At 41.1% G+C, this 26,060-nt stretch overlaps 1 protein-coding gene across 3 annotated transcripts in view; it reads right to left on the bottom strand.

Moving 5' to 3' along the window:
• Positions 1–26,060, bottom strand: part of STAG2 (STAG2 cohesin complex component) — a 118,199-nt gene that overhangs the window by 5,923 nt on the left and 86,216 nt on the right. For all 3 annotated transcript variants that reach the window (XM_090059318.1, XM_090059320.1, XM_090059321.1), the window contains exons 16-31: positions 22,778–22,881; positions 21,325–21,417; positions 21,000–21,089; positions 19,621–19,824; positions 16,118–16,188; positions 15,687–15,774; positions 15,507–15,587; positions 14,683–14,775; positions 12,204–12,378; positions 9,239–9,378; positions 7,698–7,799; positions 2,753–2,901; positions 1,938–2,066; positions 1,225–1,430; positions 591–780; positions 389–502 (exon numbers count right to left, since the gene is read on the bottom strand). In XM_090059318.1, the coding sequence (XP_089915444.1) occupies positions 389–502; positions 591–780; positions 1,225–1,430; positions 1,938–2,066; positions 2,753–2,901; positions 7,698–7,799; positions 9,239–9,378; positions 12,204–12,378; positions 14,683–14,775; positions 15,507–15,587; positions 15,687–15,774; positions 16,118–16,188; positions 19,621–19,824; positions 21,000–21,089; positions 21,325–21,417; positions 22,778–22,881 (2,029 nt within the window). The remainder of the gene's footprint in view (positions 1–388; positions 503–590; positions 781–1,224; positions 1,431–1,937; positions 2,067–2,752; positions 2,902–7,697; positions 7,800–9,238; positions 9,379–12,203; positions 12,379–14,682; positions 14,776–15,506; positions 15,588–15,686; positions 15,775–16,117; positions 16,189–19,620; positions 19,825–20,999; positions 21,090–21,324; positions 21,418–22,777; positions 22,882–26,060) is intronic.

Here is a 26,060-nt window from a genome sequence, read left to right as displayed (position 1 = left end):
GGTTGTTGTTAGTAGGGAAGAGGGCTTTTGGGTTCGTACTGTTGTATAATATAGTTGGATTTATTCCCCCTATTTCGGTGTCTTTGATTATTTGCTAATTTATTTTTAGCATGGGGTAGCACCAGGCTGTAGGCGACCACCCTGATGAGACGGCAGGCCTACCCACTTTCCTTTTATTAACTGTTGGTCAATTAGCTAATTAATCAATTGGCTAATTGCCCTGCAGCACTCTCACATGACTCCCACAATCACTGGGCCAAGTAAAAAAAAAATAATAATAATAATTAAAAAAAAACAAAAACAAAAAAAAACGAACCACCCCCCTCATGTGAGTAAAGCCATGGATGAGGAAACCAAAACCACCCACAATTTCAGTAACTTTACTCACATGGCATGCTGAAGGTTGGTTCTCAGTTTGACATAGTTCATTGCTGCCCTCTCCTGCTGTTGCCTAGCTGCTTCTTCTTGTTGTCTTTGGGCCAACATCCACGTTACCTGTGTGCTTAAAAGGAATTTTACTTTCCTTTAAATGTGAACTAGATTTGTATTTGAGCAGTAGTACAATATATTCATTCATCATTTCTACTTACTTGTAATCAAGTGGAGCTTGATGGTGTTCAGGCTGCATAGGATAGACGCCCATGTAATTCTCTTCGGGTCGCAATCTCTTGGGCTCTCTCATGATTGTGGAAGTGAGCTGCGGAGTCTGCATCATGACTGGTGTGTGCATTGTCTGCTCCCTGTTCAGCCACATGCTATCACTACTACTGCTTTCTTCAGCTGGAGAACAGAAACAGTATTCGCATATTATTTTTTCAAGTCCAGCTAAAAATGAAGTTACTTAAACATAGCTGAAGAAATACGTAATACCTTTTAAGAACATTAAAATTTGTTTTACAAAGCCCAATTCCTTAACCATTAAGTAACTTACTAAAATAAGCTCCAAAAAACCTTGACAATTGACCACTGCAGTAACTGTTTGAAAACCCTTTTGATTCTGTACTTCCAATTAAGTAATTAGATTGCCTTTTAGTTTCTCTAAGCATTTATATCATATCATAGCACTAAATATACAAACAAAAATTAGGATTTAGAAATACTATAGAAGGCCAGTAACCAATATAACAAGTATAAAAATACAAAGCAAGAGCCTTAGTTTATTTAGTAGGTTCTATAAATTTTGAAGAAGTACTTGAGTATACTTCATAACAGAAAAATTCACACCTTCAGGTACTTTCCGCTTCCCTGTTGCTGGCTTTGTTTTCTTATTTCTTACTGTAGAGCCTCGACTGCTGATTCCACTAATAACTGACATAGTATCATCATCACCTCCAGCTAATAAAGAGTTCCTGTAAGACATGAGTGGAAGCCACACATCTTCTCTTCGTAGAGACATCTGAAAAGTCATGAACTTCTCCAGGTAAACATACCTTTAAAAACAAACAAAAACAAATGCTTAAAAACTTCAAAGACTTCTTCCATAAGGTCTTCCCATATTTCAGAGTACACATAAATTTGGTCACTCAAATCTGAATCAGCATGGTCTTCATGTTTTCCTCATTTAACAGAAATGTCTTTGCCAACTACGGTCTTAACAAGTTGCCTGAATTTGTTCATCTACCTCAGCATGAAAACAACTGGCATACACAATCTAAAGTTAGGAAAATTAGGAACAAATGTATACAAGCTTCTCCTGAGTTCTTAATTGATTGTGCTGGTATTACTCCTATAAGAAGTAGGGAACTCTGCTAAAATACTTGGTCATCGTTATGATTTTCTATTACTTTTCAGGATAACTAAATTGTACTGTAATATTAGCAATAGAAACACTATGCCGATCTAATGCTAAAGAGGGCAATAAAAGAGTTAAAGATTCCCAACTAAGACATTCCAAATACTAATTTAAAACTTCAAAATATTAAAATAGAAATACTTACACTGTTCTTTTGTCTTGTCTGAGAAGTTTGGAGGAGAATTCACTCAGAATATCAAGAAATGCCAAATTTAAAGGTGGATGGCTCTCACCCTGTGGATTAGGCTCTTTAAAAGCAAATTCTATGCCATCTCTGGAAATAAGATTAAGATTTAGGATCAGAATAAATCTCTCTACAAGAAGGTATCAAATACAGTTTTCCACAGGATTCCCTCCCAACAATATTAAAGTACCAAAAAGTCCCTAATGAGTCGTATTACTCTTCCACGAACAAAAGTTTCTAGGTCAAAAAAAATCCTTCCACGTATACCAAGTGTGACCTCCTTTAATAATAATCCTTAAGATCTGTCAACGCTACTCCCAGATCAATGGGAGATCTGTTTTCACCCAATTCTCCTTAATCCTCTAAACTCAGAAAACAAGCCTGGTCCTTCCAAATGACAACATCCACTCTTACCAGTAACCAACCAGACCAATTCTACCTGTCAACAATCAAAAGTTTAAAGCTATTTTTTTCATGACCTAATACAGAGCTTTCATAGGACCCTAAAATGTGGCTACCATTCAGTACTTCAGCTTTCATCTTGTAAATGGCACGGTCAGACCCCCACATCTGGCACGGCGCAATCGCATACCATCTAAAATGCTGAAAAACCACTAACAATTGAAAAAAAACTGGTTTCACTAATAGGCGATCAGTGCTACTTGAGGACCTTCCATTTTGCCAGTGTATTTTGGATTAGAACACCACTTTGATAAGCTCCCCAAACTTCTTTCTTAAAATCAGCAGATTTTTCAAATACAACGTAAGTCAATTACTTGTGTAACATTGCAATAGCTTCTCTTGTTTTGAGCTGATCGAGTCCAAATGTTAAAGCAAAGCGCCGAGCAAGTTCCTTAATGCCACTGAACGTTGGTGATGATCTGTCAAAGTTGTAACCATTTTCTTGAATCATCTCGTTGAAGAGCTGTATAAAATAATAGGAAGAAAGATTTTTACTGGTTAACAAAATGATGCAAATAGACAAAACCAGATCAAATCTACACGATTCCCACTCTTGTAATTGGAAGAAAATGAACTTTTCATAGTTAGACAACAAAAACCTACGTTACACAAGCGCAATTTCTGGACTATTCAGAACTGTTCTTTTAAGTACATTGTCTAATACTGTGCTTAGTCTCAAAACTTATATCCCAGTCAACAAGACTTCCAGCACGTTCTCAACCAGGCTACTTAACATTTTAAGACACCTTGTTCTTTCAGTTTTCTTGACAGTTACCTTAGATCAGTGCTTCTAAACTAGTGTGTCACAACACCCTGCGGTGCCATGAGATGCTTTTAAGGGTGCTGCCAGGTGCTCATCCCTGCCCAGCCGTGAAGTCCTTGCTTCCCACCCCTTTCCCGCTGTATCCTGTGATAAGTGGTAAGCACTGAGATAAATGCATTATTTTGAAATGAGGAGCTAGCTGACTCTCAACAATTAAGGAGGGGTGCCTGAGTCTAAAAAGGTTGAAAACTACTGCCCTAGATATTTCTCTTCCATCAATGTAGGTTTTTATGAAACCCCAATCACAGTAGTCTAGAAGTGCTTATTCAACATATACGTTTCTAAGTCACCTTTGTAAGACCATAAATCAAGTTCCTTCTCCCAATCTTTGAGTGAAATCTTGGCCTCACAGAAGTCAAAACATCCACTGACTTCAATGCAGCTGACTTCTTCCTTGGTATTTACATCCTTCAATTATGTGCAGATGTCAATACTTGGCAAAGCTGCACACATTGGACTATTTTTACTCTCAACTCCTCTAGCTTCCCAATCATTTTGTCAGCATTCTCTATACATTTCACTTATACAAGTTATATAAGGGCTACGAACAGAATAATTATTAGCAGCCAGGTCCATGAAGCGTCTGTTTATAACACAAAAAAGTCGATGTGCATAGCACACTGCAAAGTTGTCTCCTACTTTCTGTTCATACCTCTACTTGGGTATCTTTCCGGCAAGATTTCTTCCCTATTATGTACTTTCATTGACACATTTTTCTAAGTTTAATGTCTTATTTACTACAAACTCTGAATTCTTCTTATTAGCACTCCTCCTTACTGTCACTGAAACTCCTGTCAAGTCAGTATTACGTGACTTTCATTACTGTACTGTTTACTACCCTTTTAAAATCATTAGGGCTATTAATAGACTGTGCAGAAGAGACTGGTGTGATGGCAGTCATTTATGTCACATCAGAAAATGCTAATTTTAGTCTATTGGAAAGAGTCAACAAAAACTGTACAGAAAAAAGCGCATGCAGGTTGTGGCTACCGCTCAGATTGAATCCCACAGAGTTCAAGTGGGAGTCAGCCCACCATTCAGTCCATCTGAATGATGCCACCGCCTGAAGAAAAAAAACTACATTTTCAACTTCACAGATGACGAAGCCTCTGCCAAATATTAATGCATAACAGAATAATTAAATACTGCAGAAATGTTTTCCTTCCTTTTTAGAACAAGCATACTAATAAAAGACCATTTTTTCTCGTTGATTTAATCGAAACCTCATACATGTTTTGAATTACAACACAATCAATCACAACATTAAAATGAACAGGAAACTCCAACTACTGTATCAGAACTGAAAAACACCATAAAGCCACAGTGTCCTTCATCACTACACCCGCTGGGGGACGAGGGGACTACTGCCACTGCTGGCCCGCTGAGCAACCCTTGCAAAGCCAGCAGGCCAAGGCACTTAAGGAAGCCCACCCTTCCCCCAGCCCTGGTACAATCTGTGGGCAAGGCAAGAGCCCCCAAGGGGACACTTGCCTGCCTGTACATAAATGCCAGGAGCTTGGGGAATAAACAGGAGGAGCTTGTCCTCCTACTTAACGCAAATAATTATGACATCACAGGGATAACGGAGACCTGGTGGGACTCCGCCCATTACTGGACCACAGGTATAGATGGCTATACCCTGTTCAGGAGGGATCAAGTAGATAAAAGGGGCGAGGGTGTAGCTTTCTATGTTAAGGAAAGCTACACATCCCTGGAAGCTGATGTTGGTGACCAAGGCGGATGACTGGAGACCCTCTGGGTTAAAATCCGTGGAGAACGTGGCACAGGGGACACAATGGTGGGAGTCTACTACAGACCTCCCACCCAAAGTCAAGAGCTCAAACACGAGTTCGCCCAGGAACTGGCTGAGGCCGCATGCTCCAGTACCATGGTTGTCATGGGTGACTTCAATTACCCGGACATCTCGTGGGAGGACCACTCAGCAAAATCCGAGCAGTTGCAAAGCTTCCTCTCATGTGTGGACGACCTCTACCCAACTCAAGAAGTCTATGAGCCAATGAGAGGTAAAGCGCTGTTCAACCTGGTACAGGCTTCAGGAAAGCCGACTTTGACAAGCTCAGGAGGCTCGTCAGCGAGGCCCTAAGGGACCACGACCCCAGGGGAAGGGGAGTTCAGGAACAGTGACTGCTCCTCAAGGGAGCAATTGTCAAGGCACAAGCTAACTCGATTCCATCTTGGAGGAAAGGCAGCCCCCCCTGGCTCTCCAGCGATCTAGCAGACCTCCTGAGGCTAAAAAGAAAGGCCTACAAAGGATGGGACTCACCTCCAAGGAGGAATATTCTGCACTGGTCCAGTCCTGCAGGGAGCAAACCAGGAAAGCAAAGGCTGCAACTGAACTCCAACTAGCTTTGAGCATCAAGGACAATAAAAAGTCCTTTTTCAGATATGTGGGGAGCCAGAGGAAAAGCAAGGGCAACATCGGACCCCTGCTCAACCAGATGGGACAACTGACGCCCAGGAAAAAGCCAACCTATTAAATGGGTACTTTGCGCCGGTCTTTCATCAGTCCCATGGGACACTCACGCCCACTACAGGACAGGGTGGGCCGGGTAAGGGAGATCCCCTGCCCTCCATCAACGCTGACCTCGTGAAGGAACACCTTGAGAGGCTGGATACCTTCAAGTCAGCCGGCCCTGGCAATCTACACCCCAGGGTACTCAAGGAGCTGGCGAGCATCATAGCCCAGCCCCTGGCACAGATCTCTGAAAACTCCTGACGCTCTGGTGTAGTGCCCCAAGACTGGAAAAAGGCCAATGTGGTGCCTGTCTTCAAGAAGGGGAGGAAAGCGGATCCAGCAAACTATAGGCCCATCAGCCTAACTTCTATCCCGAAGAAGATAGTAAAACAGTTTATTAAAGAAGCCATCCTTAACGGACTGGCCAACGCCAACATCCCGAGGGACAGCCAGCACGGGTTTCCTGCAGGTAGGTCTTGCTTGACCAATCTTGTTTCATTCTACGACCAGGTGGGGGTGACCTATCACCTGGACAAGGGAGAAGAGATTGATGTCATATACCTTGACTTCAAAAAAAGCCTTCAATCTGGTATCCCAAGATCATCTCTTAGCAAAACTGGCCAATTGTGGCCTTGGGTCCACCACGATCCGCTGGCTGGGAAACTGGCTCTGCCGTTGGACCCAGAGGGTAGTCACTGATGCAAGTCAATCGTCATGGTGCCCTGTGACCAGCCCCCAAGGCTCCGTCCTTGGACCCATATTGTTCAACATCTTCATTAATGATGTGGACATTGGAGTCGGGAGTGGACTGGCCAAGTTCGCCAATGACGCCAAACTTTGGGGCAACGCATCCACACCAGAAGACAGGAAGGTGATCCAGGCTGACCTGGACAGGCTCAGCAAATGAGCAGACAAGAACCTGATGATGTTTAACACCAAAAAATGCAAGGTCCTCTACTTTGGGAGGAAAAACCTGCAGCATCCTTATAGGCTGAGCAGTGCTACACTGGCTAGCACTACAGAAGAAACAGACTTGGGGGTCATCATTGACCACAAGATGATCATGAGCCTGCAATGCAATATTGCAGCTAGTAAAGCGACCAAAACGCTGGCTGGCATCCATAGATGCTTCTCAAGCAAGTCCTGAGACGTCATTCTCCCCTTGTACTCAGCCTTGGTGAGGCCGCATCTGGAGTACTGCATCTAGTTTTGGGTTCCACAATTCAAAAAGGATGTGGAGAAGCTTGAGAGAGTCCAGAGAAGAGTCACGCGCATGAACAGAGGTCAGGAAAACAGACCTTATGACGACAGGCTGAGAGCCATAAGTTTATCACGGGTGACCACCAGGATCTGGGGGAACGTTTGTTCACCAGAGCGCCCCAAGGGATGACAAGGTCGAACGGTCATAAACTACTGCAAGACCATTTGAGGCTGGACATAAGGAAGAATTTCTTTACTGTCCAAGCAAGCCCCCAAGGTCTGGAACAGCCCGTCATCAGAGGTGGTTCAAGCACCTACACTGAACACCTTCAAGATGCTTACCGACTTCCCGCCCTTCAGGCGGGGGGCTGGATTCAACGATCTTCTGAGGTCCCTTCCAGCCCTAATGTCTATAAAATCTATTAGTTTTATTCTTTTCCTCACCTTCCTTTAACGTATGCATTATTGCTAACATTACTGTTAACATACTGAAAACATAAATTATTGTTATTTAGATTTACATCCCAAGCAATCCAGTATGGTTCAGAGTAGCTTACAGTAATAAAAATTATCAAAATAAGAACACGCATACATCAACACTTTTCGTCACCAAAGAAAATTATTGTAGTGTTACTTCTAAGCTTAATATCTCCCTTTGACATAACTCTCTACACACTATTTCATTTCTTCTTAACACTGCCTGTGTACAAAATGCATAGTAGAGCTGTTTTATATAAAATAATCACAGTACACAACTTACCTGCTGCAAACTAAGAATAAGTGTCTTTGCGCACTGGATTTTGTCTATCTGCCTTGTTTTACTCATTGTTTCTTTGATAATATCTCCATAGTCGTTGTAATACTAGAAGAAAGCCATGAAAAAGTTGAACTTTAGACAACAGTAAAACGTATTTAACTGCACAGCACTTTAGAAGAGAACAATGAATTAAAGTACTCTCACGTACTTTCTAAGTGTTAAGCATTTTTTCATCATTTGTTATCAAAATTATAAACTAAAACCTTCCCCAAAAGTACTGAAAAAAATTCAGAAGCTTTCCACTTCCTTCATACTTTGGTTAATGTCAGTCATTTTTATAATCGAGGCAGAATGGCCTACTTAGTTTCAAGGCTGACCTTGAATCACATCTGTAAAATACACAATTAATAGCTGTATTGACTTTTGGGAGGAGATCCCATTAGCTGTTAAGACAAAAGGGGTATCCATCCTGCACCTCCACACAAGAGCAACCTAGCCTCCACAGCCTTATCCTTTTAACTTGACTGCATTATGGGCTACTTGCAGACATAAAACAAAATAAAAACAAAAAAACTTCACATGCTTTAACAGAAGTAGCAGCGTGTTAGTTTGACCCACCTCTACAGCATGTGTACAAATTGGGCGCTTCAATGGGGCTTTCTGGCGCTTATCTAAAACTGATTCAATCAGCTATTAGATAAAAGCTCCCAAAAGGCCCCACTTAAGCGCCTGATCTATACACATCAGGTGAGCTGGATCCACCTAACGCACTGCCTCTTCTGGGCATGCACTGGGCTCAGCATGGGAACGCAACAAGTTTCAGGTGAAGTGCCATTTGTTTTTTTCTTTTAACATCTGCAAGCAGCATGATGCTCAAATAGAGCAGCATGGAATATCTAATATCTGTTTACAAGCCTGGAGCAAAGATTTCATTATGCCCCAACAATAAAATTCTAGATTAATGTGTGGCTGGATACCTACAAGGTATTTCCTGCTGAATTAAGGCAGTGATAAGTCTAATCAGAAATATTTCTATCTGAGAGGAAAAGTCTCTCTCTCTCTCTCTCTGCCCCCCCAATCCAATGAGTTTCCCCTTATATAAAACATCAAGGGAAAAAAGCATACTAGAATGGAATTCATGTGAAAAAAACATCGTATTTCTCGGTGTTTGAATTTGAGTCATAATTTAATGAGTTTCTATACACCTAAACAAGCTGAAAAAGCCAGCTAACTTTCCATACTGAAATAAGGAGAGAAATATATTATACATCAGGAAGGGAAAACAAATATACTAAATATGGTTAAAACTCAATTTTACTGAATTTTTTATATGCTGAAAGGAAAGCATAATCTGTCAAAATGAATTTTTCCCCACATGAAATATATTCTGGCAAGTAGTAATTATTTTGGTTTTAAAATCACTTTTGTATAAAGAAGCCAGTATCTGGAAAGGTCTCATCACAACTAAAATTTCTTAGACTTAAGTTTTGTTTTGTTTTTTTATAAATGTTCACCATTTTATGAAGTGCAGTCTTCAGACTTACCTTCATATATTGCTTAAAAATATCTGCAGCAGTATTCATTTCCACCACAGTATATACAATAAGTTTACAAAAAGCTGCGAGTAAGTTTCTTCTTTTGTGCAATGCTTCAATCTTGCTAGCTTCATCATCTTGCTGTCCATCTGGAAAGAATTGAAAACACTGAAATACCAGGTTATTATTTGGGGGGAGAAGGGAGTTGTTTGTCCGTGTGTGTTTTGTTTTTCTGTTGTTGCTTGTGTTTTGAACTCAGGAATATTAACCCAGTGGTTTAACAGTTCCTAGCCTCTACCCTCTTTAAGTTAATATTAACATGAAGGAGCACAGTGTGTTCTAGTAGTCAGGACAAGTAAAAGGAGTCAGGATTGAAGAGTTCTATTCTCAGATCTGTTAGCAGAATAAAGCAGGGTATAGAGTTTGTTTGGGCTGAAGTAGCAATTGCATAAACTTCTGCTAGGTTTGCCATTGTGGTTAAGACTTTGTGAAGACGTAAGATTAGAGCATGGCTAGAATTAAAATAACTAATTCAGACTTCTCTCGTGGCAGAATTTAACTGTTTAACGTAAACATCTTAAAGAACTGCTCTTTCATTACCAAACTGTAAAATGGCTGAAACCTCTTTGAGCAAGTGTTAAATTGTGGTGACCTAGATATATTTCCGCTAGAACTCCAACTGTATTGTTATTTCCCAGTTATTTAGCACTTTTCTTTTTCTTCTTTTCTTTCTTTTCAAGAATAGAAAAGAAAATTAGATTATGTTGCACTTAAAAAACAATGCTTTAGAGCCCTCTGAGTAGCCTTCTTTACGCTTCGTGGAATTCTGTGAAAACTCCTGTAATTGCGGTTACTTGAGACCAAACAGAAAAGGCATTATCATACCCACCTCTGGCTATCTAGTCTCCATTCTGAACCCTTATTAAACTAATCATTTTCTCTGTAAAATATTTATTAGCATTACTACGAGTGTATCCAAGAGAACCAAAGACAGCAGGTAATGAGCAAACTACAAAAGGTAATTGTAAAAGTTTCAATGTGCTTTAAGACACAGGATAACTGAAGTGCACATATTAATTTGGTCAAGGCTGATTAACTAACCCATTAAGTTGTCCTAAATTTTACGCAGTGTAGTTAACTTGTAATAATCGTTACCATAGGAGGATGTGGAAGCAGAAAGTATACACCCCGTTTAAAAAGGAATTATATAAGCGTCGTTAAAGATCCAGCCCATGGGCCAGATCCGGGCCGTGGAGCTCCATCACCCAGAGCAGCACCTGGGTCCGAGCTGACTCACATGGCACCTGATCCCAGACTTGGGCTAAATGCAGCACCTGCCTTAACCTAAACCGACAATAGTTGGTGCCACAGAAGGTATGAGGAGGAATAAATCATCTAGACAAGCCCTCGAAAACATCTACTTGCCACTGCCAGAGAAAGAGCACTGAGCTTTAGCCTTAGGCCACGTGTAGACGAAATGAGGGGCATGTGTGTAAGACATTTTAAAGCAGGTTAACTGCTTTAATGGTGTTGGTGTTTGCATGCATCTGCGGCATATTGTGCCACTGCAGCAAATTCAGCAGCATAACGTGCCTTAAATGACTTGGGACGCAGCCCTACAGCCATGGAGCAAAACACTGGGCTCTGTGCAGCTCGGAAGCCCTGCAGGCAGCCTGGCAGCAGCACAGGAAGACAGGCTCCACCCAAGGTATGTTTTTCCCCCAGAGCCTGCCTGAGCTGCTCAGGGGCCTGGTGCTTCCCTCGGCAGCTGCAGTCCTCCCCAGGACCGCCCGAGCTGGGTGCCTGCAGGCAGGGGTGCCACAGACAGAGAAGCACCACTCCAGCCCAGCCCAGGGACCACTGTCCACCAACAGCTCGCCTGCCTATCCCAACCACCAGAGAGGCAGGTAAGTTCAGGTGTGTGCACAACATGGGGGCTTAAAGGGCCTAAACTGAAGTGGTATTTTTAAAAACCTACTGCTTCAATTTAGCAGCCCCGGTTCATCTACATGTACCCTTAGGTTCTAGGATAACCAGTAAATCCTTCAGAGACCAAAAGAAAAGAATTGTCAAACATGTTTCTCAGCTTCTTAAGAAAAACAATTTTACAAGGTTTATATATAGACTCATTCCTGGAATGGAAATTACACTTAGAGTGACTTAAAGATTTCAGTCTGCGGGGCAGGCGACATGCACATGCGCATGCTGCTCTTCACATTGATTTTCTACTCCTTCCGCTAGTCTAATTTTGAGCATCTGAAAGGATGAAATATATGCTTCTTTTCTTTCACAGTCTAACAAGTCTGACAGAAATGTTTTCCTCGATATTATGCATAATTTTTCTCTTCTCACATTAAAGACCAAAACTCTTATATCACACTGAATAACTTCTTCCATCTATGGGTTTTCGTATTTGAATACTGATGAGCCAATAGGCTAATAGAACAGTTCTTTCATTTAAAGACATGCATAAAGGCAATTAGAAACATGGACACAACACAAGCGTGAAGCTAACATCCGCGTGACAAATGTAAGTATGCTCCTTTCATCCCCTCGCCGGCCCTGTACCCACCAATCTGAATTTCTACATTGCCTCCAACTCTGTGTTAGGAGGCCCCAAAGAGAAAATGTGCCCTGTCTCCTTGCCTTTCCTCTAAGCTTGCCAAAGTCTGGAAAAAATGCAATAGGTATGTTTGGTATGTACCACTGACACTCAAGTTCAGGTACAGCCACTGGCATGCACCTGGCACATGCTCTAATGGTGACTACATTTGTTTTTTTGGCATTTGACTCATGCAGTGTTGGAATAAGCGGGTGAGGTTGTTTTTACAGCATCATTCCCCAGAGTCAGAGGCAGTGTAGAACTACCACAGAAATGCAACTCGTCAGGACAGAGGGCAGTAAATGTACACGAGCACACAAGCCAGAACAATATGGATATGAACACAAAGTGAGACCATACAGATGCACACACCTGCACTATTGTTGTCATCATCCTGGTCAATGAAGACATGATCTAAAATAAAGCTTAGCAGTTCAGACTGCAACGAAGAATCAGGAGTGTAAACAAGTGGCTCTAGCATATCTCTTCCTCCTGTCATAATCTGATGGCTGAAAATCATCAACACATCACATAGAATTGTGAAAGCCTGTTAAAAAAAAAGAAAAAAGAGAGACATTCTAAATTTCTTCACAAACTGAATTCAATTTTCCAATGCATTTAAAAGACAAGCAGATGCTAAAGTTTCCATAGCAGAAATTATTTGAAGTTCAAAGCTTAACCCTGCAAACCATGGAACAGGTTAACTGACATTCAATGGTACTAATTATGTAAACAAAAAGGTTTCTTCATATACGCTTGCTGCATTCGGATAGGGCTCAGGTAAGGACACTGCCAGAGACATCTGTCAAAATATACTTGTAAGATTTTGTGTGAAAGTTTAGAATTTAACTTAGTAGAAGTTCTAGCTGAAAGATATGATTAACATCTTGTAAAGGAAACAAAAGTGTAGGAAAATGTAAAAAAAGGTCCTCATTGCTATCGGAAAATATATGCAACTTTCTTTAGAGGAAGCAAGTCCCTGAATACTTACTGTGTACCCTTATTAATTTCTCCATTTGCCTGGACCTTTTACACAGCAGCTGGGGGAAAACCAGAACCTGTTCTTTTGCATGTGGTTCATTTGTTACACTTCTGTACAAATGCAGAAGAAAACAGCACCCTTCCAGGTCATGGCCTTTCTAATCCCCGTCTCCCCACTCAGCCAGTCCCAGGATGCCTCCGCTCACCCCACCACCTGTGTCTTGTCTATATCAGCTGCGAGGGATGACTGAGGCACTAGGCACCAACACCCAAAGTAGGAAGACTGCAGGGTTGCCTCAAAGATGGGGGGGAGATGCAGATCTTCTAGGACAAGAGTATCAATGGAATCTCCTTTCTTGGATTCCTCCAAGGAGGATAAAAATCATGAATTATTAGTGGAGAAAACCTTAAAAAATTACTTTGTGAACATACCACTAGGATTTGACACAAATTTAAAAGCAATTGCTTTAAAAGCAAATAATCTGCTCTGAAGTGACTTAAAGCCACGATCAATCCAATCAACCAACCAAAGCATCAATTTAAACGGCCAAATTCATCTTCTGGAGAGTTGTTTTAAGCACACATACTCCTCAGACCAGATCCAAACCATTCACAACCCAAAAATCTAATTACTTTTCACTGTATTTGACCTATTAAATAAAAAAAGTTAATGCTGAAGTAACCAAGGTGCTTCCCTTCTGGGTGTGCACATACTTCATACACTTGAGCTGTTTTGTTTTGGTTTTTACTGCAGTGCATGCACTGCATATACCAGCCACCAAGGACATTTAAGGGTGGAGCAGGCTTATTACACAAGAGCATTTTCTCAACTATGAACGTAAGAGTGCAGAGATCTGAGAAAGACAGGATGGAAGAGAGGGATGCAGAACGTGCATATGCACAGTACATCTGACAGAACTAGTTATTCTAAAGTTAAGTAACGTTCACGTGATTGCCCATGTGCTACTCCACCATGGTGAATCCAAAATAACAGTCTCTTGAAGTGAAACCTCAGTTTTAGGAGAGTGACATGCCTTTGTCCATAGTTTCTGAAGTCTGTGGACTGGATTATGTATACAATGGTTTGTGAATGTGTAACTAAGGATCGAGGGGATTGTTTTACAGAGAACACAGAACAAGGCATCCATCCTAACCACTGCAAGGTATCCTTTTAGCCAAGGTGGTCAGAGAGTTCCACATAAACCAACAGTTCATTCAACCTTTAAATAATTCTCAGTTTCATTCACTCAGGACCCAGACAAACACTTTGTGCCCTGAATACGAGATGTATGCTGGCATTCTACTTGCATGGGACAAAATCATGCAAGTCTGCTTGGGTTTTAACAGCGTATGTTTAATGGTCTTAGGATGAATATTTGAACATGTCACTTCTTGTCTTCATCAACAGAAATTCACTTGGAAAAATCTCTGTAAAAAACAGTCCCAGCCCCTCTGCACCCCACGCCCCATCCTCTTGACCAAGGCACTGAGATGATCCACACTCCATGAAGTAGAAGGATCTCAGGTCTGAACATAGGATATATTTTTCACCCAAGATAAAAGATCCAAATTTGTTATTAGTGCTTCTGGGTTTTCTCGAGGTGCGTGCAAGATGTCCTGGCCGTGAGGCCGATTACAACAATTTGCCGAAGAGGCAAACACATCCCTATCTTCACGGGTTTGGAAGGTGAAGAATTTGCAGATAGAGCAATTCGCCAAACCCATGACTTTCCAAGCAGCAGAGCCACCAAGATCAAGCATTCATTCTGTGTGCATCATATACCTATGCTGGCGACACCAGAATCACTTTTTTTTTTTTAAACAGCTTTGAAAGTATTATGAAAAAGTACAGCTAAGGACAGTCACTAACCTGCTCTTTGACAGCACTGTTTACATTGGTCAAATAGTGCTGACAGATTTGGCAGAACACCCTCATCTGCTTCTTTAAACGTAAAAGGTCCTCCTTTAAAATAAAGCATTTTATAGAGTGATTAAACAGATGAAGTTTTACATTTTTAATGAAGAATATCATATGCTCTCTCAGAAATCTATATTTACATAAAATGCTCAATAAAAATAAATACAAAAAAAATGAAATAGAAATTGTGCATTCTATTTTGCCAAGGAAGTTTTTCAAAATTTTGTCTAATATATCTGATAGTCTGAAGTATCATTAGAAAAAGGAAACAGACAATATAATGTCTCATTTGACAACTTTCAGCAAGGAGTTAGAGGGTTATTCAACTGCTGTTAACTTTAAAAGAATTCTTTTGGTTCCTCTCCATTAATTCAACAGAGCATAAATTTCTGGATAAAGGTTTAATGTATTTGTGGCAACACAATAAAAGAAAACCCAATACAATGCAATTCCAACATGACAACACTAACCAACCCAAAGTTTATACCCCCCCACCCCCTCCCACCACAACTGCTGCCCTGTGCAAGAATTCCAGAAGGCTTTAAAGAAGGGTCAGCACTCTCAGTCATGATTTGGGGCAGCATACCCAGCACTTTTCCTCTTCATGCAGCAACCAGGGGGTTTTAAAAAATTCCTAGACATGCTGTAGTTTCCAACAGGAAATTAATCTTGCAGAATTTCATGAAAACTAATTTTTTTTAATCAGGTATCTGAGGAATGGCCCTGTGGTTAAGTGCAAATATCTAAATTGCTAACCCAATGATAGCAAGACATACCTTTGTGGAGCTGCTTTCACTAATTTTTGCTAGCTGCCAAAGGATTACATAGTGAGTACACTGCAGTGCATGAATAACAATCTGTAATTAAAGATAGAAGAGAGTTAGACAAATACACCAGTAAGGACAGTGACAAGCCATAGTCACTGATGAACTTAAATTCACATTTTAATTACAAACCTGTTCGGGCATGTCTCCATTTTCAATCCCAGTTTTCAATAACTTGTAGTTGCAACCAAACAAGTCCCATCTTGACAAGTCATGAGCACTGGCAACAGGAGAAAAAACACACAAAATGTAACAAAATGAATAGCTATTTTTACACTAATTCTGGAATCTGATGTTTATTAAACACATTGCTTTCAAGTGTCCGCATGAAAAACACAGAAAAAAAATCAGTTTAACTTGCCAGTAAGAAATAAGTACACTTTTGTAAAAATATAGGCTGTAAATACAATCGATTCATCTTCTATTTGAGGTCTGCCATCATCACACATATCTGCATGTTATCTACACAGAACAGAAGTTCCACACAAAATTATAACGTGATCAATTTAGTACACCAGCATACGAATGCAAAAAGCAAGATTTTCAGCATACATTTCACTTACTTGTGAAAAGCAGTGATTCTTTTTAATGTTGATAGGACCTGATAAGCATCATCTTCATCAGGTTCTTCCCCCTGTAATTTATATACAAGGAAGTTTTCAGCAAAGTTAGCAACGTCAATATGAAGAAACCAACATTTTTGAATGATTTCAAAGACATACATACATACATACGCTAGAAGTTCAGTTACATGATACAGAACACCTAGGATATGGTATAACAGCTATCAATTTTCTCATTTCAGGGAAACTAGTAACCAGATAAAGTTATTTAAGTTTGCCACATGAAGTGTTAGCCTAACTGGACAGAAGTATGCTCGAGAGGAGTTTCAATTTTCTCTGCAGAGTCCAGCAGAGGCCACTGTCAGATAATAGATACTGGAGCAGATGGCTCATTGGTCAATATTGATACAGCAAGTATTTCAACCTAGGCAAAAAATGCACACAAAACTTGTCGATTGAACCTTTTAGCAACACACCCTGATTCACCCCTGAAAAGTTCCATGGGCCAACCTAAAACCTGTATATCCCTCACATGGCAATTCACACAAATGGTTAATTACAAACGGTCAGTACACTAGCTTCAGTTACCAAAACAGGCAGGGTACAGACATTTGTTTCTACTGGGTAAAATTTCTTGGAAAATTTCCCCGATAAAAATCCTTCTAGGAAGAGAGAGCAGAACAGATATGTAGTATGCAGCCACCCGCTCTCTCATGCTCTTCGTGCCATCCCAACAGGGTGGGGAGAAGCAGTCTTCAGGAGCAGAGTACTAGGGGAAAGTTCCCAGTCCCTCCCCCAAGCAGAGCAGTGTCTGGCTTAAGAAAGAGGCAGAAAACACAGGTGGCTGCTCTCCTTTCCCAACTGGACTGAAAGGAAGGGAAATGAGGCATAGCCCACAGCCCTTTCCCCAAGACAGGGGGCTGTGCCGTGCTGCTTTCCTCACCACCCAGACCAGGGAAGCAAAGAGAAGCAGTGGTGCAAAGGCTGTTCTCCACTGTACTCCCAGTCTCAGGAACCAGTGGTGCAAACTCTCGCCTGTCTCTTACTCCTGAGACTCAAGTGAGAGAAGCAGGCAGGGGTCTTGCAGCACAGCTCCTTCTGCTCAGCTCCCAGTATGGGGAGCTGAGTAGTCGGAGCAATGGGGCAAACCCCCTGCCCACTCCACATATCTGGGACTCCAGTATGAGGATGGGCAGGGGCTGTGACTCACTACCCCAGGAAGAGCCTCCCTGAGCCCACTTCCCTGTCTGTTGGCTTCCCCTTCCCTCTCCTGCCACAGAGCTGTGTGGTGGAGGCAGAGATTTAAAAGCTAGCCATGCTTAGGGAAGCTTTCCCCACCCAGACTGAGCAGCAGGGAGTGGGGAACAGAAAGTCAGAAAGGGAAAGAGATGCTTCTTGCACTCAGCAACTGGCAAAGCCCCTGCAGCCTCCTCACACTGAGTACTCTGGCTTGAGAAGCAGGCTCTCTGCCACTCACTTCCCAGTGCCCAGCAGCCAAGCGGAAGAAACGGTGTGGCAAAGTTTTTCCTACCAGGAACTTCAGCGTGAGAAGCCAGGGGAGAGCTGGTAGCTGTTCCTCCCCTCAAAAGTCTACAAGAGAGGCAGAAGCAGCTGGTTCCCATGCCATCTCAAGACTGGGGTCACCCCAGTCTCAAGGCGGCACAAGAGCCTTTTCCCCTAACCCCCAAGGGGAGTGAACCTGGGAGAAAGTGTAGACACTCAGCCTTCCAGGAGAAATACTCCTTGGAATGACTTAACCTTGGTTATTCCAGGGTTGTATTTCTCCTGGAGTGGCCACTTTTGCAACTTACTAGTACTTTGCCCTCTAGCTTTCCTTAGAAAGCAAGTTAATTGGAGTTGTATGCATGTTTCCTGCCTGCTTCCATGAGATAGGCACAAACGTTTGGGACTCTAAGGGCGCGTCCAGATGTGGGTGAATGTGTGACATGCAGTGCCGCAGAGTTGTCTGCAATACTGCATACGCTGTATGTGCAGGCGTTCCTTGCACTGCCAATTTGCAAGGGGGGATGTTCCTGACACAGATATCCCAGATAAAAAAAAAAAGACACCTAAAGAAAACAGGGTGGGGCATGTGGCAGCAGCACGTGCCACCCAGAACTGGAGCTGCCAGCCAGGCTCCCTGCTGTAGGATCACCACAGCCGCAGCTCCAGGAACTCAGGTAAGACTGCTGTGGCCAGCACAGTTGCTGAGCACACGTGGCACAGATGTTCCCTGGGGCAAGCAGCAGCGCCACACGTTGTGCTGTGGTTTGTCCCCAGGGAAATGCATGTTCCCGCCCATGGGAATACGTTCTAAGAGGGTAAACGGGGGTGCAGGAAGGATCCTACAGCATAGCTTCGTGAGCTAACCAGACGGTAGAACAGCGGTGAGGACTCTACAGTAAGAGCCACTGGCAACTGAAGTTCTTCTCATCGTTAGCACATGCGAGAAGTAAAAACTCAAAAAGACTGACTTAAGATCCTAGCTTATTTTCAAGGATGGGATTTTGTCATCATGTTATACGGCTGCATTTCTGTGGTGGTGATTGAAACACTTCTGAAAAAAAAAACTCAATTCTGTTCTTTTCTCTTTTAAAACACTAAAAGAAATAGAACTCCCACCACTCCTCTTGGGAAACAATTCCAGTATTTTATACATCCTTCCAGTGCTCCACCATAATTTCAAATACCATAACTAATACACTGATGCCCCCCGTGTTTATCTTCCACTATTATTTGAACAACAGTAGAACAGGATCATTATCTAAACATGGAAATGAGCGGAAAAAAGTGATTTTAGGCTTAACGTATTATAAGCAATTTATTACAAACAAATAAAAAAAGACCACATACAACATAATATATAATGCATGGATGTCAGTTACTAGAGCTGCTTGCAAAGTCTGTGAATTTTGGAACTCGGTCATTTAAAAATTACACTTTATATAAAATGAAGTGATAAAATAACTTGCATAAAGAAAAAAAAAAGAAAAAAAAATCAAACAAAAAACCCCCTTTAAGCAGCTTGTAACCCCACCAATATTTTAATTGTAGTAGAAGAGTAGGCAGAAATACCTGTAACTTAATATCATACAAACTGGCTTGGTTTGCTGCATGTTGTAGTCACTAAATATTCATCTTTTCAGGTTATATGGTGATGACGTAATTACTTTTCAAGTTTTTGTTTCCCAACTAGAGGGAATGTAATTCCCTTTACTTGACAGTTCATGCAATAAGACAGCAAGGACAGAAATGTTAATCTTGTTCATCTGAAGTCAGGACAGAGTGGCACACCTCAGAAACTAACCGGTTCAGAGAGGCATGAGCTTTTTATGGCAGCAACACAGCATCTGCGGAAGTAGGCTGCTGCCCGTGAAAGCCCATTCCTTTTTGAATGAGTTATTCTTTACAGTGTCACTCTGCCTGACTTCCTACCAGTAAGGCAACAAGAAAGTGAAGGTGTTAAAAGACTAGAAAATAAGGGTCATATATATATTACATACCTCTTGCAGGAAGTCTTCAAGAAGTCTATTAAACTTGTCTGCCAATTCATCTATTAACTGACTTCTTGCAATATCAACTCTGTTAAAGATAGTGAACTCTTCATTACAGAGTGCATGGTATGTTTTAGAACACGCTTCCAAAACATCTGTATCTGTGTGCTTCTCTACAATATCCCGGATCTGTCGCAGTAAGGCATCCAGATGCTACAAAAGTAAAATCACAACTTTATAAAAGGCTCATTAAAATAATGTTCCAATTGTAGCAGCAAGATTTTTATGCCGGTTTATTACTTCTATGATTGTATCATATAAAACATAAAGCACTGTTCTAGACAACTTCAGAGTAGGAGCAATCTGCATCAGTATGCAAATTAAGTTGGAACTTGGTGAAGACTACAAATTTAACATATGCAAAACTCAACACTGCTGAACACACAGCACTAGAGCCAGAGTTACAGTTCCTGAGGAATGAAGCTTGGAGAAAAAATTGAGGCCCTTAGTTGGGATGAAGAAAGAATTCCATGCCTGGCTCTTTTCTTCTTCTCTCCTAAGTTACCAAGAGGTGGGGAAATTGAGAGGTTATGCTCAAGAGCAGAACACTGAGCAACCACTTGCCATGCCACAGCAGAATTGAACTGATCTGCTCCCTATCTATGTGGACTATCAGCAGCAGAAAGCTGCATTTATTTCTCAGACAAGACAGGTTTGGTCTTGCTTCCCTATTCTTGAAGAATCTTTTGTAAAGTGAGTAACATGCAGAGTAGCATTCTGATATATAACCCTACACAGTAAGAGTGCTCATTTTTTTAAGAATGGTCAATTTGTTTTCCTTTCTGCAGCCTCAACATAAAAAATGAATTAGGTGGTAAGGCAGAACTGCCCCGTCACTTACACCACCAGCTAGGCATCTGCAAAGGCACGTGAAGTGCGAATATGGTTCCAGTGGATGCCACTATTGAAAAGAAGCAGTACTGCACAAGGCTGAGTCATATACCTTAGGTATAACCCATATTTGTGAAGGAGGAGGAGAAATCGCTCCAAATAACACACTAGTAAAACTTTCAACTATGGAACTATACACATATCTCTTATATGCCACTCTGATGTTTTATTAAGTATTTGCACTGCAAGAACAATTTACTCTAAAGATATTTCTCCAAAGCATGAAGTTCATAGTTCAGTTCAAATTGAACAAGCTGGCTCAGACATTTCTGCAAAGCACTACATTGTGTCACAACGTAAACAGCCCTCAAAACTCAGAAAGTCAAACCTAGGTTTTCAAAGAGTCTTGAAAAATAACCAGATAAGGCCTCATCTACACTGGTAGATACTACAGGTCTTTTACTCCATCCTTAAATTTTATTTTTACGATACCTTACCTTTTCTAATCGCCCTGTTGTATAGATTTCCAAATCAAAATACTGCGGTAACTGTAACAAGTTGGTGACCTTTTCTGCATCCACAGAATACTGTCAAATTAACAAAAATAATTAATTAATTAATCAATGAAATGGTTTCTGGGATTTTTTTATACTTCCGCTATATTATTAACTGCATAAGATCCAGGTACTATTAAAAACTATAATGAAAAAAGGTTTCTAACACATAGCAGTTTGAATGACATACAGACTTTTGGAAACATACACCATTTGGCTATCATTTTTACAATATACAACCACAAAGTCCAAATAAAATTAAACTTACTTTTGCTAATAACTGAGGAAGTGCCACCGCAAAGAGCTCTGTAATTCTTGTCCTGTCATCTAACTGCGTTTTCTTTTCCTTTGCTGTCAATACCTAAATTATTGATATAAAATTTTGTAACTAAAAAAAAAAAATCTTAGATAGTATCGTTTCATATTTTTTAGGGACTTGATAAAGCATTGGAGTCTTCAAAGACTGACTTAATCCTAATATTTAAAATGATATCCACTTAAGTCAAATTTTAAAGTAGTCAGTCACTTTACTTCGGGGAGTTTGCTTCACAGCAAACACCCTAAAATCTGGACAATTAAGTTTTCCACTAGAAAATGCACGATCCACAAAATGCCACTAAGATTGCCATTTCAATTTTCAGAGTAGTCTATGATAGTTTACCACTCGGTAGCAAAAAAATTCAGCACGAAGTCTGTCAGTCTGATTATAGTTTTTATACATTCTTCCTGTTTTATAAACACAATTCAGTCTTCTAATCCAAATGAATTTGTAAACGCACATTTGACCGGCTAGGCAGACGCACCTTTCCAACAATTGCCCATTCACTGAAATTAGTGTTTGAGATTGGGGGGGAAGAGACACAGACACGTAGCAACATGGTCACGGTCACAGACAACTATAGGAAGTTGTGGTTTACATACTTCAAAAAAAGCACGAACCATTTCCTTCTCCCTCATTTTCCTGACACTCCTCAGATAGAAAGCAGTATCAGCCCCTGAACAGATACTAGGGATACATTCATTTGAAAAAACCCAAAGGAGCAAACCAAAGACCACCAGTATCTGGGGGAATGTTTGTTCACCAGAGCGCCCCAAGGGATGACTAGGTCGAACGGTTATGAACTACTGCAAGACCGTTTCAGGCTGGACATAAGAAAGAATTTCTTTACTGTCCGAGCCCCCAAGGTCTGGGACAGCCTGCCACCAGAGGTGGTTCAAGCACCTACATTGAACACCTTCAAGAGTAAATTGGATGCTTATCTTGCTGGGATCCTATGACCCCAGCTGACTTCCTGCCCTTTGGGCAGGGGCCTGGACTCGATCTTCCGAGGTCCCTTCCAGCCCTAATGTCTATGAAATCTATGAAACAGAAATGACTTTCAGGATTGTGGTAACAAGAGATGTAGTTTCTCAAACAGGGGCGTAAGTATATTCAGTTTAAGAAAATGTATTAAATAGTGTAACGAAGTTTAATGTGAAAACGAGGCAGCAAAGTGTTGGTTATGCATAAAATTCAGAAAAGCCATTTCTTCAGTTTCTGTAAGCAAGAACAGTTTCTTATGCTCTAAACATGTACTGGACAAAACAATTTTCATCTAGCTTAATCAAGTATTGAAACTGTTAAGAGAAGTGCAGTAGAAAGATGTGAACACCAAAATATTGTGAACAAAATATTTAAAATACAAAATTACAGATTTAAATAGTCTCTCTGCAGCACATACCCTTTTCCCTGTTCCTCTTCCCACAGGTGGATGGCATTCAGCTGCTTGTCGAATTGTACAAAGCATTATTTCAATCAGTGCACTTTCTTGTCTATCCGTTAAAGCTGAAATTTAAAAAAAAAAAGAAAAAGATGTGCAGTCTGTCTTATTTACTATCTTCTCATAATTAGAGGAAAAGCACCAAAAACCCTACATATCAGCAAAAAATATAAGCCAAAGCCCTGATCCTGCAACACCGGTACTTTTGTGCACGTACATTAGTAGCTCTGAGGTTGACCTATAGAACCATTTTTACAGAGATCAAGAGTTACTCAAGCGTAACCAGAGGTTTACAAGATTACCTCTTCACCCTACAAGGATCAGTGGTACGGTTTGGGATCAGTGGTACAGTTTGGAACAGCGGAACCTTCTAACTAGAGCACTCTCACAACCTCTGTTCCTCCTTCCACCGCAGCTCCAATTACGGAGTGGCTGTCATCTCCATTCTTTCCAACACTAAACTCAGGTCCAACATTTAAAAGAAGACTAAGAGGGGAAGGCGGACTGGGTTCATCTTAAAGAACTCTGGTTACATTTCATACCTCAATGGGATTCTGCTTATTCCCACTCTTGGAAGTTTGGCAAATGGCAAACATAGCAAGGATGCTAAAGACTATTTCAGCAAACTGCACAGCTGATCTAGAGACCAGATCTAAAGAACACTTCACAAGTACAAACAGAGCACCAAACAGCTACTCAACAGAATTTTAAGATGAAAATGCATGAAGTACTGAAGCAGCTGTGTCTCAATCAAGCACATGCTTGGATCAGACATGCTTAGATCACTATAATGCATAAACTAGCCTACTTAGAAAGGCATTGCTATGTGGTAGTTAATGCTTTACCCCCCTGTACCCACCACCCCCTGTGGGACAAAACTGGAGATGATTTTCTATTGTCCTCAGACTTATTCGAACCTAAAATTAACATCCTCGTTCTGGTTTCTGAGGGAAATCCAAATGCCCTTAACTATAATTTTTGTTTCAAGCTACCTGCGGATACAAGAGCTCTAGAACACAGCACAAAGCATCACAACAGAAGCCTCCAGGGTACCCTAGTACTTGACCTTTAGCAATAAAGGGGTTCTCTCTAATGTTTTATCAGTGACGAGGCAAAATATTTGCTCTCTCAGATGCCTGTTCTCCAGACACGATCACCTGTGAGCATGTCCCCAACTGCAATCGTGGCAGAAGAAAACCTTCTTTCTTGGAGCATCTAGCTGCTTTGTCCTCTGTAAGACAGCGTACTTGATGGTACAAACCCTTGGGATGGTATCCACCCCCACTAAGGATACTGACACAAGGTGCGTTTGGAAGAATAAGCAGCCCCCGGGAGACAGATGATACAACTCTGATAGCACTGATCCTGACAGATCAGCTCTTACGTTTAAAGAGCAAGTCTAATAAAATTCTTTTTAAAAGAAACCCTACAAGTCAGTTTCTTTGAATATTACTAACTTTATGCTAACGTTAAGTTCACAGTACTGGAACATCTCTCATGAAGCAGAAGATGGAAGCCCTACATTGTTACCTTGCTACATCTGAACATCCAGATCTATATAAATGTCCATAGGTTTGACAAGCACTCCTATTCTCAAATAGCACACCTGGGACAATGCAATAGCCTATTCCTACAAATTCTTGTCCAAAGACATGGTTGAGGTTTCATGTTGGCTTTCCACTGTGACTGGAAGGAACTAAGACAATTGGCACACTAATACTCCTTTTCACAGGCTTGTTATCCAAACACTCAGAAAAAAGGGAGTCCTCAACAGCACTACTATTAAGAGGTTACACTGGCCCCCGATGGACTATCATATTGGCCCACAAGCACAGTATGTAGAGTCTAGGCTTCCTGGAAAACTAAGCGTAGAAACCCTTATCATTAGCATTTACAATTTTATCATGTAGAAGCGCATGCCTTTTTCTTTACAGGCAGTCCTCAACTTACAACCTTTATAAACTGACACCCTGTTTAAACTTTCTGACATCAGTTTCAACTTTATGACACTTAACCCGACACCACGCCAGCGAACAAGTTCACTAGAGAACACCTGTCCAAACTTCCTTGGACACTTTCTTTAAGAAAGCAGACAAGACTCCAGAAAAACCTGCAGCCAGGACTCCTGAGAAGACTCCAGCCAAGAGCCCTTCAAAAAGTCCAGCAAAGTCATCTCAAAGTCCTTCCACAGCAATACGATTGCTATTTACAATATAAATACATTAACATAGCTATATTACTCATCTATAATTGACTGAGTACAAAATTCTGGGTTATTTTTGGTGAAAATAAGCTATCAGGCCTTGGTTCAGGAACCAATGCCCCATTTATAACATTGTTTCCGGGGGGGGGGGAAAATCGGTCCTGGGTTGCAACTTTTCGACTTAAGACACAGTTTTCACGTGCCAATTTTGTCGCAAGTCCAAGGACTGCCTTGTTTAATTAAGTCCAAGGATCAAGCTTGTTTAATTAACCGATCTAACTACAATTCCTCTTGCTGCTTTTACAGAGGATGACGTGCTACAGAAGAACCGGAAGTCTTCTCATTCTTTTTAGGAAAATCGCCATGGAACAAACAGTAGGCACTGGGATAGCAATTTTAAACTATTACTGAACTGTGTTATTTATACTTTTCTATTATCTCTATAACCAAAGATCTTTGGGAATTTTAATTTCTCAACTTTTTTGCGACTATAATCAATCACTAATGCTAATTATAATTTAATTGCACTGTGTACAGAGTTAATCTGTAGCATTATGAAGTCAGGCAAAATGTCTGAAGGAAGAGGGCAGGAACTAAATGTTAATGGAAACAGTTTTTTAGGAGGGTTAGAGGACTGCATCATACAAGACTACTTAAGAAATGATGTTGGGATATTTAAGAAGTAGTGCAAAATACTGTGTTTATTCAATGCCAAGATGAGGTCTCCCCTCTTCCTCCCCCTCATTTAACATAGGGAAAGAAAGCCCCTTGTCTTGGAATTGAGCTGGGGGTAGTGTAGGCAGGTACTCCAGCTCAGGCCCCAGGTTGCGTGCCCTTGCCACCTCTGTTTCCCCCACCGCCCCAACAGTCCTCCTACATATAGTTTTAATTATTTTACTTTAATTACCAGGTTTATTTAAGCTAGATTTAGATGTCCACTGACACATGAGCATTTTGGGACCAAATTTTGCCTTCACAACCACGCCCACATGTGCATGGACATTCGATTCCCTGGGGGCAAGTAGCAGCGGCGCACCTTGG

The sequence above is a fragment of the Crocodylus siamensis genome, chromosome 8, assembly GCF_052110815.1.
Source record: "Crocodylus siamensis isolate JL-2025a chromosome 8, ASM5211081v1, whole genome shotgun sequence".
NCBI classification, from domain to species: Eukaryota; Metazoa; Chordata; order Crocodylia; family Crocodylidae; genus Crocodylus; species Crocodylus siamensis.
The sequence above is the reverse complement of the archived record's forward strand: the minus strand, read 5'-3'. Positions and strand labels throughout refer to the sequence as shown.